General features: G+C 45.9%; 1 protein-coding gene across 2 annotated transcripts in view; it reads left to right on the top strand.

The window, feature by feature from the left end:
* The window catches only part of rmnd5b (required for meiotic nuclear division 5 homolog B), a 42,686-nt gene extending 38,944 nt beyond the window's left edge, over positions 1-3,742 (top strand). Inside the window, exons 9-10 of one of the 2 annotated variants that reach the window (XR_010976064.1) lie at positions 257-378; positions 3,524-3,742. Coding sequence is in view for 1 of the 2 variants with exons in the window: in XM_068043303.1 (XP_067899404.1) it covers positions 257-320 (64 nt within the window). In the remaining variant the exon portion in view is untranslated. Of the gene's footprint in view, positions 1-256 lie in introns of both variants that reach the window. The other variant, XM_068043303.1, reaches the window with a different exon arrangement.
* The last annotated feature ends 11,598 nt before the right edge of the window (positions 3,743-15,340 follow it).

The raw sequence follows: 15,340 nt of genomic DNA, 5'->3' as shown, positions 1-15,340 counted from the left end.
CACCCCGGAGAGCTCACAACCTCAGCAAGCAGAGGCTCGTCTAATTAGCAAGATGAGTATGCTGCCCTCCTGGTGATGGATTACAGAAGGGCATTAATCAGGGAGGAGCTTGCCTGTTAAACTCTCTTAGGAGGAGAATTGTGTTGTAGTGGAATGTTTACTTGCTGGGTTGAGTAATAGAATTGTAAACAAAAAAATCATTTTCAGCAATGTAATCTGTTCTTGCATCATTTCTTACATGTTTTTCCTTGTGCAGATTAAAGTGTCCCTATTGTCCAATGGAACAAGCTCCTGCGGATGCGAAGCAGATCTATTTTTGAAGACATCTTTGAGCTCTCTGGACATTGTGCCTCCTGTTGGAGCTGGGCTGTTACTGGGGTGTGTCAGGATTAGTACTGTTTTATTGTGACCAGCCTAGGGCAGCAGATGGTGTGAATGTGATTTGCCCTGGATTGAGCTAACGTGGGCTGTGGCAGGTGTTTTTGGATGGTTTCCCCTCCACTCCCTCCCTTCCAGCTAATGTACGACCTGCACTTTGTTTGCACTAGTGTAGAATCTGGGTTAGTCATTTAATCCTGTCTAACACCTTCCCCGAACAACCCCCACCCCCCCCCCCCCCCCCACCCCACTCCCCCTCTTGCAGATGCTTAGCCCTACCTGGCAATTTCATTGCAATTGCAGTACTGACTTGCTGCCACTTGATGTCAGCAGCAGGTTATAAACCCTGTCCTACGGAGCCATTCCAAAATATGCCAGTGGACCGTCAATGGCTTGATTTGCTGTACATACCTACTTTGACACTATTCACCATTACAAAGTTGAATGGCGTGTACTTTTTCTGAGTAATTTTATTTAATTTTTTCCACTGGTCAATTTGGACATGGTTATCACAGATTGCTGTCCTGCCACCCCCTCCCCCCTTCCCCCACCCCCCACCCCCAACCCTCACCCACACAACCTTTCCCATTCTGGGAGATATGTAATACAGTACCACTGAGATTTACAACCTTTTTGTTATATCTATTGGAATGCCATAAGTTGGTGTTTGCCTGAGGGTAGGGTTGGAGCAAGTGGTTGGGTAATGGAGCAGAGTCTTTCCATTGCGACTGATCCATCTCTCACATTCCCTGAAATGTGGTCACCAAGTGCAACCAAGGTGAAGGGAGAAAAACCTTACAGTTTCCCAGCAGTGTGACTAATCCCCTTCACATGCAGATCTACAATGTATTGCGTATCAAGCTATTATATCTGTATCAATGAGATTTTTTAAGATGGTCTATAGTCACATGTATCAGTACCTTAGTCCTTTATGGACTGCAGTAATAATATTTGACCCTCAAATTATGATTTAGCAGTCTTTGGGTCTAGAATCGTAGGCTTTGAAAAGGTAATAGGATTCTTTTTTCTGATACTCACAGTAATGGCAGTTAACACATCAGCAAGGAATATTTTGCTCTGAGACTTATGCTGTATCTCGCTGAACATATTTGAGTGGTGTGCTGCTGAACTGTACATTAAATCCCAGGATTTAAGCATGGTTGGTACTTAGTGCACTGGTCTTAGCCAGGGAGGACTACAGTTGCCCTCTGTGTTCCTGAGCTGGGGGAAGAGGGAAATCATTTGGTAGTCCCACTCTTTTTGAATGATTCCTACAGAAAAGTATGCATATGTTGGACAGGATATGCGATGAGGATAGCTGTGATGCCCACCATAGTCAATGAGCTTGTGAATCTTATTGCCTGGGCTCACACATGTAGAATGGTAGTTTGAGCAGGGTATCTAGAGAGCTGTTGATGTTCGTGTAACCATCCCACAGTAAGAGCACCTGACTTCAGGAGAAGTGAAGATGGGAGGAAATGCTTTGCTTCGACCATGAATGTTCGTCATTGCAGGTCAAAAGTGAAAGCCAACTTCAATGGCAGCCCATTCTATCATTCATTAAACACAAACTGAAGCAAGGATATATAGATATAATTATTTAGACTTTAGCTAGGATTGGCCAGTGGGATTACTGTTTTGTACTGGGGAGAGTGGCCAGTTTGCTATCTTGACTCTAGGGGAGAGGGATGAGGGAATTAGTAGAGTGATGATGGCTAGCCAATGTTTTTCAGTAATCAACTTTTAAAAATTGATCTTTTATTTATAATTGCAAATTGTAATTTATCATTTTTGAAAATATTCTATATTCAGTTTGTAATATCACCATGTAATTGTGCCTTTGCAGATGTTTGTTTTCTGTGACACATCACTGTAATTGCCCCTTGCACTAGTACTGAATGAGTGGCAGTAGCACATCAGCCATGACCTCCCACAATACATGGTTGTAGGTATACACACAGGAACAATTTCTGTTAATTGGAAGAAAACTGGCATCAAAGTGCTGATTTTTTTTTTAAAGCCTGTTACCACTTAATTATAAACTGGTTATGTCTAAAAGTAGTCACCCTAAGTATTAATGAAGCAATTGTTAAGCCCTAGATCATTGGGCAATAGGCATAATTTGATCAGCAGCTCTGTATAATGAGAATGAAAAGAATCTGGTTTGATTAGGAAGATTAGGTGAAGTCCACACACTGTTATATCTCAAATCCAGCCCAGACTGTTGGGTTGAAAATCTCTCTCAGCTGATAGGTGCTCTGAGTAGAGTAAACCCTACTCCCTCTTCCAATCTCAATTGGCCACTGTAGCTGAGTGAACCTTCTGCTGTTTCATGGCCACTGAGCATTTTTATCAGCTGCTAATTTTAAAGGTGTCCAACATGCATCCTCTTTCAAGGCAGAGGGTTTTTTTCCCTCTCTTTTGGACTTCTTTTCCTTTCCTTCCACTTTCACCCTGAGCTGTACACAGTCACCCAGAAGATGGAGGAGAATGGCCTGGAAAGGAGGCTTCATCCAAAGTAATGTCCTATCCTGTGAAGAAATAAACTGGCTCCTAAGCGCCTTTCCATTGTAAAAAAAAAATGCAGAGAAGATGAGCTACGGAGGTAGAAATCTGTCATCACTGGGTTAAATAGCATACATTGGGTTGGGAGATTCCAGCCCACAATAGCATTTCTCTGGGTCCTAGACTATAACCTGAACATAAGGTACTCCTACATCACTGTAGAATGTAACTAGAAGCACTCAAGCTGTATTAAAATATAGTAATTGTAGGTGTCAAAGCCAGTTGTGATAGATTCAGGATGTGCAAACCAGATTTACTGGCAATGGGTTGAATGAAGATGTCCAGTACATTTGTAAAGGATGACATTAGAAAAGGATGGTACCATTATTAACCACAAATAAAAGCATTTTCTGATGACATGCCCTGCAAAGGGTGGGGAATGTAACTTTTAAACTGTCCTCAAATTTTTTTCTGGAAAGGAGAGGCCAGATTTATGTTGCCCATTTCCAAAATGTTACTGTCACAAAGATGGTGATTTACCATCCTTCACCATCTATTGTTGCTATTATTCTAGTATGGAGGGTGTGTGGAAAAGGTTGGAGGTTTGCTCCATTTCATGAGCTGTTATTTTAATCCCCAGCTTGCTTGTCCAACAAAACTAGAAGGATGCAAAGAAAAGGTCATGGAATACCCAGCAATCGGCAGTTTGAAGAGCCTGGTGCTGTCTGATAATTTTAGACTGTTACATGACTTTTAAATTATATTATGAATAACAAATTATTACATTATTTTAGAGAACAAATGTTTAATAAATATGTTGAAATGCTTTTGTGATTGAAATTGTTTTCCTGTTTTTCATCTGCAATATAAAAAGAAAATATAAAACCAATCCAGTCGTGTGTTTTGGGGGGGTTTTTTTGGAGGGAGATTGTGTCGATTTCCTCACAATGCAGTTAATGTTTTGGAAAGTTGAGGTTTACAATGACTTCACATAGGCGTTGTGTCCTGACCTTCAGAAAACGTTGGATCAGGTTACTTTCCTGAGACATGAAATCTGGAATAAAGGCTCTGAGGTCAAAGGTGAAGAAATGGGAAAACTGGGCCTTGTTATCTCCGATATAAAAGTAGAAAATGCAGTAAATGGTCAGCAAGTCTGGCAGCATCTCTGGAGAGAGAAACAGAGTTAATGTTTCAGGTGAATAACCTTTTATGAGAACTGGGAAAAGTTAAAATTGTAATAGGTTTTAAGCAAGTGAAAGGGAGGAGGGTGGGAATAAGAGCAAAAAAGGAAGGTCAGTGATATAGTGGAAGGCAGGAGAGATTAAATGACAAAAGAGTTGGTGGTGCAGGGTCAAAGGGAATGATAATGGGACAAATAAAGAAACAAAAGATGTGTCCAGAGGAGGTGTGAATGGCAGAACGATGAACAGCTGCCATCTGAAAGCAAAAACAATAGAGTAAAACCAAAATCAGCAAAAAAAAAGAAACAAAATGGGACGGAGGTTATGGTCTGAAATGTTTGAACTCAATGTTGAGTCTGGAAGGCTGTAAAGTGTCAAAAGATAAGGTGCTGTTCCTTGAGCTTGCGTTGAGCTTCATTGTAACATTGCAGGAGGCTGAGGACAGAGTGGTCAGCACGAGAGCAAGGTGGAGAATTAAAATGACCGGCGACCCGGAAGCTTGGGGTCATTCTTGGACTGAACGGAGGTATTCCGCAAAGTAGTCACCCAATCTACATTTGGTCTCCAATGTAGAACAGACTGCATTGTGAGCAACTAATATGGTAAAGACAACAACTGATAGGGTCCCTTTAACATAATAAAACATCCCATGGCACTTCACAGGAGTATGATATAACAAAATATGACACCAAGTGACATAAGGAGATATTGGGTCGAATGACCGAAAGCTTGGTCAAAGTGCAGGTTTTAAGGAATGTACTAAAGGAGACAAGTGAGGTAGAGAGGTGTAGGGAGGATATTCTAAAATAGGGTTGTCCAACACATCCAAGGAGATGGAAGATAAAGCATCCCAGCCCCCGGGCACTGGAAGCTGTGATGGGCCCGGCGTGCCCCAACCCCAAAGCGCCACACCAAACGACACGGCCAGCGTATCCCAGCTCCGGGACACCGAGAGCAAAGACACGTCTGGCGCACCTCAGCTCCGGGAGGCCGGGAGCAGTGATGTTTTTGAGGAGGAACAGAGGGAAGCAGCAGAGGACAACCCAATCCTTGCTGACTACAAGACTCCCCCGATGTCACCCCAGCGGAACAAACCCTGCATGAAAAAGCAGGAGGGGTTTCTGAGCCCAACCAACGTGAAAAAGCTTGCGCACACAATGGGTATGCAGGAACATCCCGAAGGACTGGGACTAGCAAGGACAAATGGTATGGGAAGCAACAATCAAATTTTAAAAAATGGGTGTAAGGATTGCTTCCATTAATGTGCGTAGCATTAAATCCACTACGCGATGTGTTTCAACCTTGGATTACCTTGCCAAGGTCAAAGCCGACCTACTGTTTCTGCAGGAGTGTGGAATACCACACCTCAGCACTTACAGGGAGTGGTCGCGATGGTGGTCCCACGAGCCATCGATCTGGTCGGGGGGTAATGATTGCCATTCCTCCAGCCTGGGTATTCTGCTGCGGGGAGGTAACTTCACCATCTCCGAAGTTAAGGAGGTGGTGGGCGGTCGCCTCCTCGTAGCAGACGTAATGTACAACAACGCTCCGCTCCGGTTGATCAACGTGTACGCCCCGGTACAACGCAGCGAGCGGCTGACCGTCTTCCAGCAGCTCCCACTGCTGCTGGCGACGTCCAGGCCGGTCATCCTAGTCGGTGACTTCAAACTGCATCATCGATGCAGCTGGATGATCTGGCAGTGACAACAGCAAACTGGACGCTACGTCCAGATTCCTAATAGAAACAGTTAAAGATGCCAAACTGCACGATGTCTTCAGCAAACCCGCAGACGGAGAGCAGCGCAGATACACATGGTCAAGAACGAACGGCTCTGCCCGTTCCAGGATTGACTTCCTGTTTGTGTCCCATGCTGTCATGGTCGGATCCACCGACGTCAAGCCGGTGTTCTTCTCCGACCATTGCCTCTTACTGGCCGACTGTCACTTACAGGATGACCAGCGGGTTGGCAGAGGGACGTGGAAGCTCAATGCTACACTGCTGACCCCAGAGAACGTTGAGGAACTCAAAAGGGATTACAAAGGTTGGAGGACCGTGAAACCCCTCTTTGAGTCTCCAGTTCACTGGTGGGAAGCGATCAAGGAGAACATCAAGAGGTTCTTCATCCACAAAGGTGTTCAGAGGGCGAGAGAGAGAGAGACACAGGGAAATGTCCCGACTCCAGAAAAGAATGCAAAATCTGCTCCGGTTGCAGTCAATGGGGGTCGAGGTCAAGGAGGACCTCCAAGAGGTGAAGAGCCAGCAGGCCACGTTCTTTGCCACGGAGGCCTCCAAGATCATCTTCCGGTCCAGAGTCCGCTCCATCGAGCAGGATGAAACGTGCTCGCGTTACTTCTTCCAAAAGGTACACAGACAGAGCTCTGTTATCAGCAGCCTGAAGGAAGAGGATGGCTCGGTAACATCTTCGCAGTCCGACATACTAAGGATCAGCAAATCCTTTTATGCTGGGCTGTATGACGCGAAGCCCACAGACAGCAGAGCCTCCCAGTCCTTCCTGTCATCTATCACAGAGGTCTTCGATGACAGCAGGAGGGAGAGACTGGACAAGCCGCTAACTCTGGACGAGCTGATAAAGGCTGTCAAGTCCTTCGAGACGAGTAAAACTCCTGGAGGCGACAGCTTACCAGTCGAGTTGTACTCGGCCCTGTGGGACTGGGTCAGCCCGGACCTGCTGGAAGTATACGAGAGTATGCTCCTGGCCGGCAGCATGTCAGAATCCATGAGGAAAGGCATCATCACCCTCATTTACAAGCGGAAGGGGGAGAGGGCAGAAATCAGAAATTGGCTGCCCATTTCACTGCTTAATGTTGACTACAAGATTCTGTTCAAAGTCATAGCCACTCGAGTCAAGTCTGCTCTGGAGTTGGTGATTCACCCCGATCAGACCTGCACTGTACCCGGCAGGAAGATCTCTGATAGTCTCGCCCTACTCAGGGATACGATCGCCTATGTACGGGACAGGAGGGTGGACGCCTGCCTCATCAGCCTGGACCAGGAGAAGGCTTTTGACAGGATATCGCACACCTACATGATGGATGTGCTTTCCAAAATGGGGTTTGGGGAGGGAATCTGCAATTGGATCAAACTGCTCTACACAAACATCAGTAGCACAGTCTCAATCAACGGGTGGGAATCAGAAAGTTTCCCGATCCAATCTGGAGTCAGACAGGGCTGTCCTCTCTCCCCGGTCTTGTTTGTTTGCTGTATTGAACCCTTTGTTGAGTCTATTAGGAAGGATGCGAGCATAAGAGGGGTGACAGTCCCAGGCAGCGGAGGCACTCAGGTTAAAACCTCCCTGTACATGGATGACGTCGCCGTCTTCTGCTCGGATCCGCTGTCCGTGCACAGACTGATGAGCATCTGCGACCAGTTCAAACTGGCCTCGGGAGCCAAAGTTAACCACGGCAAGAGTGAGGTCATGTTCTTTGGGAACTGGGCTGACCGATCCTTTGTCCCCTTCACCGTCAGGTCAGACTACCTGAAGGTGCTGGGGATATGGTTCGGAAGGGCCAGGGCATGCACCAAAATCTGGGAGGAGCGAGTAGCCAAGGTACAACAAAAGTTGAGCATGTGGGGGCAGCGATCTCTCTCCATTGTGGGTAAGAACCTGGTCATCAGGTGCAAGGCGCTCACGTTGTTGCTCTACGTGGCGCAGGTCTGGCCCATACCCCACTCCTGCATTGTGGCTGTCACCCGAGCCATTTTCCGCTTCATCTGGGGATCTAAAATGGACCGGGTCCAGAGGGACACGATGTTCATATCTCTGGATAAGGGCAGGAAAAATGTACCCAACGTGGCCCTCATCCTGATGACCACCTTCGTGTGCGGCTGCATCAAGCTGTGTGTAGACCTCCAGTACGAAAACTCCAACTCCATGCAGTTGGGCCGTGCCGTACCACCTATCCTTCGTGGAGCAGTTTCTGCGGGAAAACACCTTTGACCACCGGTCCATCAGGCAGTGGTCTGCACGGAATGTCCTCAGGGCCCTACGGGAAAAGGAGACGGTGGACCCTGTCGGATGGTTCCCCGAGCAGACCGCCAAAGTCATTTGGCGGAATGCCTCATCACCAGAACTTTCAAACAAGCACCAAGATGTAGCTTGGCTGGTGGTGAGAAGGGCCCTCCCCGTCAGATCCTTCATGCACACCCGAAGTCTCGCCCCCTCCGCACAATGCCCCCGCGGTGGCTGTGGTGGGGAAGAGACGGTTGCCCACCTCCTCCTGGAATGTGTCTTTGCAAAGCAGGTGTGGAAAGAGATGCAGTGACTTTTGTCGAGGTTCATCCCAAGCAGCTCTGTAACACAGGAGTCTGTGCTGTACGGGCTGTTCCCAGGGACGCACACCGAGACAAACATCAACCGCTGCTGGAGGACTATCAGTTCGGTGAAAGACGCCCTTTGGTCTGCCCGCAACTTGCTGGTCTTCCAGCGAAAAGAGTTGTCCACGACCGAATGTTGCAGACTGGCACATTCCAAGGTCCAGGACTACGTGCTGAGGGACGCACTAAAACTTGGGGCAGCTGCAGCAAAGGCTCAATGGGGAAAGACCACAGTGTAAAGTCCCCCCACCAAGCTGAACTGAGGGGCTGGATCCATGGGAAACCCCTCAAACTGTAGCGGGAAAATTTTGTGTGCTGTAAATGTAAAAATGTATATGGCATGACAATGAAATGGAAGGGTTGTGAGGCAAACCATGATTGTATAGAAGGAAACTGATCACCTTTGCACTGTTTGTATTTTTTGACTTGATGCTGTTTTAAACTGTTTGGGAATGTAATTTTTACAAATTTTTATGAATAAAGTATATTTTGGAAATAATAAAAAAAAAGTTTGTCCAACACATCCTTGCCAGGGGTCCGTGACTGGTGAGGAGAAATTTCCCATTGCCTTCTTGCAAACAGTCTTTTAAAAGAAATCGAAAGTCAGTTTCGAAACTGACAGCAAAAACAGCTGTTTCCCAACTTAGAACAGATTTGGGATTTTTTAAAAGCCCACCGGAAAACCCCGAATCTGTCCAAAGTTGGAAACTGCTGTTTCTGCTTTGAGCACCTGTCAGCTGTGAAATTGACTTCCGATGTTTTAAAAAAACACTGGTCACCTATCTGCTGAGCGTTCCCGCTCTCTGCAACTGTGAGAAAGAGAAGTGGGGGTGGGGGGGGGGGGGGGGGGGGGGCGGGGCGGGGGGGCAGAGAGAGACACAGCGGGGGGAAGTGGAACAGAAAGCCGAAACAGAGAGAGAGGGGGGGACAGCGAGAGAGAGGGGGGATAGAGAGAAAGAGGGCGGATAGAGAGAGAGGGGGACAAAGAGAGGAGGCAGAGAGAGAGTGATCAAGATCACTCCTGACAGAATGACATCTATCTGAAATACTCGGCATCGCTACAAGTGTGCAGGCAAACATTGACTACTTGTGCAAGCAAAAAAAAAGGCAGGTATCTCACTAAATGAGTGTCCAATATAGTGAAGAGAAAGTAAGTCAATAAATTAGTCTTCTCATTTAAAGCTTCTTCACAAAAATGTACATTTGCTGTTTTGATTAATAGTAAGATAAATTTTTAATGCCTTTATCTTTCCAAAATTGTCTCACCGATCCCCTATGTAAGACAAAAATTGTATTGTCTCCTCCCCACGTGAAAAGGTTGGACAACCCTGTTCTAGAGTCTAGGCATGGCACAATTAAAATTGGGGATGTTCAAGAGGCCAGAATTAGAAGAGTGCAGATATCTTGGAGGGTTGTGGGACTGGAGGAGATTACAGAGATAGGGAGGGGAGAAGCCATGGAGGGATTTGAAAACAAGGATGAGAATTTAAAGATCAAGTATTGCTTGACCAGGAGCCAATGTAGGTCAGCGAGCACTGGAGGGTTAGGGAAACAGGACTTGGTGCAAGTTAAGATACGGGCAGCAGAGTTGACAGATTGTAGAATGTGGGAGACTAGCAAGGAGTGCATTGGAATAGTTAAGTCTAGAGGTAACGAAGGCACAAATGAGAGTTACAGCAGTAGATGAGCTTAGACAGGGGTGAAGTTGGGCAATGTTACAGAGGTGGAAATAGGTGGTCTTAGTGATGGCATGAATATAAGGTCGGAAGCTTATTTCGGGGTCAAATCTGACACATGGTTGCAACCAGACCGGCCTAATCTCAGATTGTTGCAAGGGAGAGGGATGGAGTCTGTAGCTCGGGAACAGAATTTGGAGCAGGAACAAAAAATGATGGCTTCAGTCTTCCTAATATTTAATTGGAAGAAATTTCTGCTCATTCAGTACTCAATGTCAGATAAACAGTCTGATAGTTTAGCAACAGTGGAGGAGTCGTAAGAGGTGGTGGTAAAGTAGAGCTGAGTGTCATCAGTGTACATGTGAAAACTAATGCCGTGATTTTGGATGACGTCACTGAGGCTCAGCATATAAGTAATAAATAAGAAGGGTCCAAGGATACATCCTTGGGGGACACCAGAGTTAACGGTGCAGGTGCAGGAAGAGGAGCCATTGTGGGTAATTCTTTGGCTGTGATTGGATAGATAAGAATGGGACCAGATGAGAGTAGTCCCACCCAGATAGATGACAGTGGAGAGGCTTTGGAGGAGGATGGTTTGGTCAACTGTGTCAAAGGCTGCAGACAGGTCGAGAAGGATGAGGAGGGAAAGTTTATCTTTGTCACAGTCACATAGGATGTCATTTATGACTTTGATAAGAGCTGTTTCTGTACCATGACGGGGGCAGAAACCTGATTTGAGGGATTCAACATGGAGTTTCAAGAAAGATGGGAACGGATTTGGAGGTGGCAACACGTTCAAGGACTTTGGAGAGGAAAGGGAGGTTGGAGATGGGACAGTAGTTTGCAAGGGCAGCGCATCAAGGGTTGTTTTTTTTGAGGAGGGGGTTATGATGGCAGGTTTAAGTTGAGAGGGACAACACCTGAAAAGAGAGAACTGTTAACAATATCAGCTAACATGGGAACCGGGGGGTGGGGGGGGACGAAGTTGGATTGTCAGCAGTTTAGTGGGAATAGGGTCGAGGGAGCAGGAAGTGGGTCTTATGGACAAGATGAGCTCAGAGAGGGCATGAGGGGAGATAGGAGAGAATCTGCAGAGAGATGTGAATTCAGGGCTAGGGCAGGGAGGAGCTTTAGAGGATGTTGAAGGGACGGACGTGGCAGAGGTAGCTGATTGGATGGTCTCGATCTTAGTGACAAAGAGGTCCATAAGCTTCATGCATTTATTGTTGGAGGTGAGGGTGGAGGGAACAGGGAAGAAGAATTCAAGACAAGAGTCTGCAGTAAAGAAAAGAAGCCGGGGGTTACCTTTGCATTTCAGGATGATCCTGGAATAGTGAACAGTTTCAGCAGACGAGAGCAGGACCTGTTGGTGTTTTAAATAGTCCGGCCAGATCTGATGGTGGATGGCTAAACCAGTTGTCCACCATATCCTTTCAAATCTACATCCCATGGGCTTAAGGGAGTGGAGATGAGGGCCATACCAGAAGGAACAGCTGGGGTGAGAAAAAGTAATGGTTTTTTTGGTATCTAGGGCATCAAGGGTGGAGGTGAGGGTGCAGTTGAGAAAATCAGTCACTGCAGAAATGCTGTTGCAAATGGAGGGCCAAAGTCTAGATAGTTAGGATTTTGAAAGTGCAGTTGTAAGTGAAAAAGGGGATAGTTTTTTCCAGGGATGGATACAGAAGGAGGGAGGGTTATGGTGTGGAAGGGGGATGTGGGTAGTGAGTGACACTAGGAAGTGATCAAAAATGGCCTTATTTGTAATCGATATGATGGGACTTGCAAGACCATGTGAGATGGCAAGGTCCAGGGGGTGGCTGTGAATATGGATTGGGAAGTTTACATGGAGGGAGAGATTTAGAGAGGATAAGAAGGCAGTGAACTCAAAGGAGAGAGAGCACGATGAGTTGAGATAGAGGTTGAATCATTGAGGATGAGAAGTCGTTTGGTGTAGAAGCTGAGGGAGCAAAGCAGTGAAGATATCTCAGTGAGAAAAGTTTTATTGTACTTGGGAGGGCAGTAGAGAATGATGATTTTGAATGAGAAGTGAGAGGGGTGCAACAAGGTGAGATGTTCACAGGTGGAGAAAGTGCCAGAGGAGTAGGGGGTCAGGCCAATGTGTGGTCTAGTGATAAGCGCCACACCCCCACCATGACGGTCTCGGCGGGGAAAGTGAAAGATGGTGTAGCCAGGCAGGGAGGCTTCATTAAATGGCAAGGTATCATCATCCCTCAGCTAGGTTTCCATTAAGGCCATGATGTCGATGTAATCATCCACAGTAGGTTCTTGGCTGGCAAGGGCCTTATTCACAAGTGAACGGACATTCTGGACGAAGATGTGTAGGGACGTGGTGAGAGCTGATCTGCTGGCACAGTCCACAGGATCAGCAGTGGGAGGGACGGGTTAGACAGGAAGACGCATGGCAAGATTAGCCCCCAGCGGACACGGTGGGCTGGAAAGTCGACAACAGAATGGAATGGGGCAATTGGGGTTGTTGTTCATAATGAGTCAACACTGAGTGCCTTGATGAGCCCATCGGAGGAAACCAAGAGAGGCACAGAAGGAAACTGCAGACTTGTCTAATGGCATACGAAATAGAAAAAAGCACACATAAATCACTGGTTCATCTGGAAGGAGTGTTTGGGGCCTTAGGTAGTGAGGAGGGGGTAGGTAAAAGGGCAGGTGTTGCTTCTCTGCACTTGCATGGAAAGGTGTGGTGGGAAAGGGAGCGGCTGTTGGGAGTGATTGAGGAGTGGAGGGGATGGTCAGCACTAGCTGCCACTCTGATGTCAGCTGGCTCACTTCCCTATCCAGTTTCCTGGCATACGCCAATGTGACAATATCCACACTGAGACACATCTGAGGCAGCTAAGCTTTATTTGCTGCCTCTGAATTAATTTAGTTAGCCCTTCCCATAGTCCTCATGTCCCTCTATACTGCTCACGTCTTCACAACCCTGTTGTGCTACCCACACCCCCCACCATGGCGTTTTTCCTGTTCCCAGCCTTTAAAAATTGCTCCCTGCTCCTGAAAAGCCTGTTAATGAGCTCTTTATTGAACTCAACAGGCACCGAATTGGAGGTGAGCACTCGACCCATTCCCTCACTGCTGGCGGCACTTTGAAAATTGCGTCGCATTCTGGAGTTGGTGGGGCCCAGTGCCCACCTCCGAGAACACTATATTCAAATCACGCTCGCTGCCGTTCCTGCTGTCAGTGAGGTTTCAAAATCCAGCCCATGGTTTTTGTCAGCTGAGGAAACTATGAGCTAAATATAATTTAAAGAGCAACCTTTACAGTTGCTTACTTATGGCTGAATGGAAATTTGGTCAAAGTTTTCTAAAAAGGGATGAAAAAATTCCTAATGAATCATTGGATTAGAGCAAAACCAAACTGCCTTTTAAGCATAAGGAACATGGAAATGCTCCAGGCAGGTTCTGTATGTGGATTTAAATAATGGGAGAAGTGCCATACAAAGTTTTTTGTTCATTCCCACTTTATGTATTATAAAAGCTATTGTATTAAACTCTTTACACATTACCACACCTTATTTGGGAAACTGACTCATCAAAACCCAGTTTCTATAGCTTCTGCCAAGGACTGTGATCATCTCTTTCAACTGTCTTAAACATAGCAGTGTTTTCAATAGGTAACTCCATGTCTGAAGATATCTTGTCAGATTTCCTTTGCATGAAAGTTTGCCAAATGACGAACAGAAGCTTGGTATTGTTATCAAGAGACCACTTCAATCACAACTGCAAGGTTATTTCTCTAAGATGTGAAGCTGGGATTGTCAGCAGCCACTATATTATCAGTTCTGCATGTCAGTTTATTAAGGTGAGAACTGATTATTGGATTTACAGATGGCATTACTTCTGGTCGTGTGAAATTAAAGGTATTCGCTGAACAAGACTGCTCCTAGACTTGGCCGTGTGGCAATCCACAGGTCCAGACAGCACGCAATCAAGCGAGTCATTTGAGTGGACTGCCTGCCTCTCTTCCGTGGCTTTGTTTGTATCCAGGTGTCCCTGGAGTGGGATCACGCGATGTCTGCCTGTATGCTTGAGGCCTTCCTCAGCTAGTATGAACCACAGGGACTGGAGTGCATCATCAACTCCCACAATCATATTTTAATTCAATTTGGTGCATTTCCTTTAAAAGATTGGTTTAATTTAGAGTTTAATGTTGGAATCCCTTTAAAAATGGGGCATTTGTCAACTTTTAATGGTGATGGCAATTGCCATCAATAAAGAAATAAGAAATTAAAATGTTAGTTGAACAAGACATTTCTCCTGACTGTCTATCATAAACTTATCCATCACCCTCTTAAAATGTATAACATCCTCTGGTTCCACTGCCTCCCTGGTAGGCTATTCCACACATATACAGTAATGTAATTGTCTTATCTAAATTTGAATCCATGTCCCTTTGTGTCAATATGAACACACAATAAGGGACAGGAAAGGACCAATTAATCTATCGAGCCAAATACTTATCACCTTTCTGGGATCCAGTTTATCTATTGGTTTGAAGATTTTAAATGCCTCAATAAGGTCACCTCCAAATTACTTCTATGTCTTTTCCTTGTAGCTTGGCATGGACTCGACAGGCTGAATGGCCTCTTTCTGTGCCGTAATGACTTAATGACTCTATGCCTCTCTGGCTCACGAGGGTCTGTAAGCCATTTATCAACAAGTTGCCCTTCCTTAATACTTATTTTAATAGTCAATTTAGGGGCACGATCATCCCCTGCCCAGTGTCGTATGGTGTCCATAAATATACACAAGACTCTGTGTTGCACGTAAGGATTTATATCTACCACTTTTAAACATAGAGTGTCAGTTCTCTCAATCAATGATGGCAGGGGAGGGGTAGGGTGCAGTGGTAGAGGGGGGATGAACACAAGTCACATTTCTCATTTGTGAGTTATTTTCTGCTTTAAGAATTGGCAGCCAGTTGGGAAAAGTTGCAATGGCGTCAATGTCAACGGGACAATAGGTTCACTAACAGAGAGCTACTCCTGATAAATAATGCCAGATGGTAGAGTAAACTTTTGAGACAACTTTCAAGGATGGAACCAACAGAGTGAGCATTCAGTGTGGATGTAGCTGCTGCAGTCTACGATGAGGGAATCCATAGTGTTTGGTCTTTTGTTTCATGTTTCATATGTCAAGTACAATACTAAAACTAAAGCTTACAATAGAGTAAGTAACAAAGGATAGACGAGTCATTAAACCTGGAACCTTTTTGAACTGCATTCTTGAGC

This window comes from Heterodontus francisci, chromosome 12 (assembly GCF_036365525.1).
Source record: "Heterodontus francisci isolate sHetFra1 chromosome 12, sHetFra1.hap1, whole genome shotgun sequence".
Taxonomy (NCBI): Eukaryota; Metazoa; Chordata; class Chondrichthyes; order Heterodontiformes; family Heterodontidae; genus Heterodontus; species Heterodontus francisci.
This window is presented reverse-complemented; position numbering and strand designations above follow the sequence as displayed.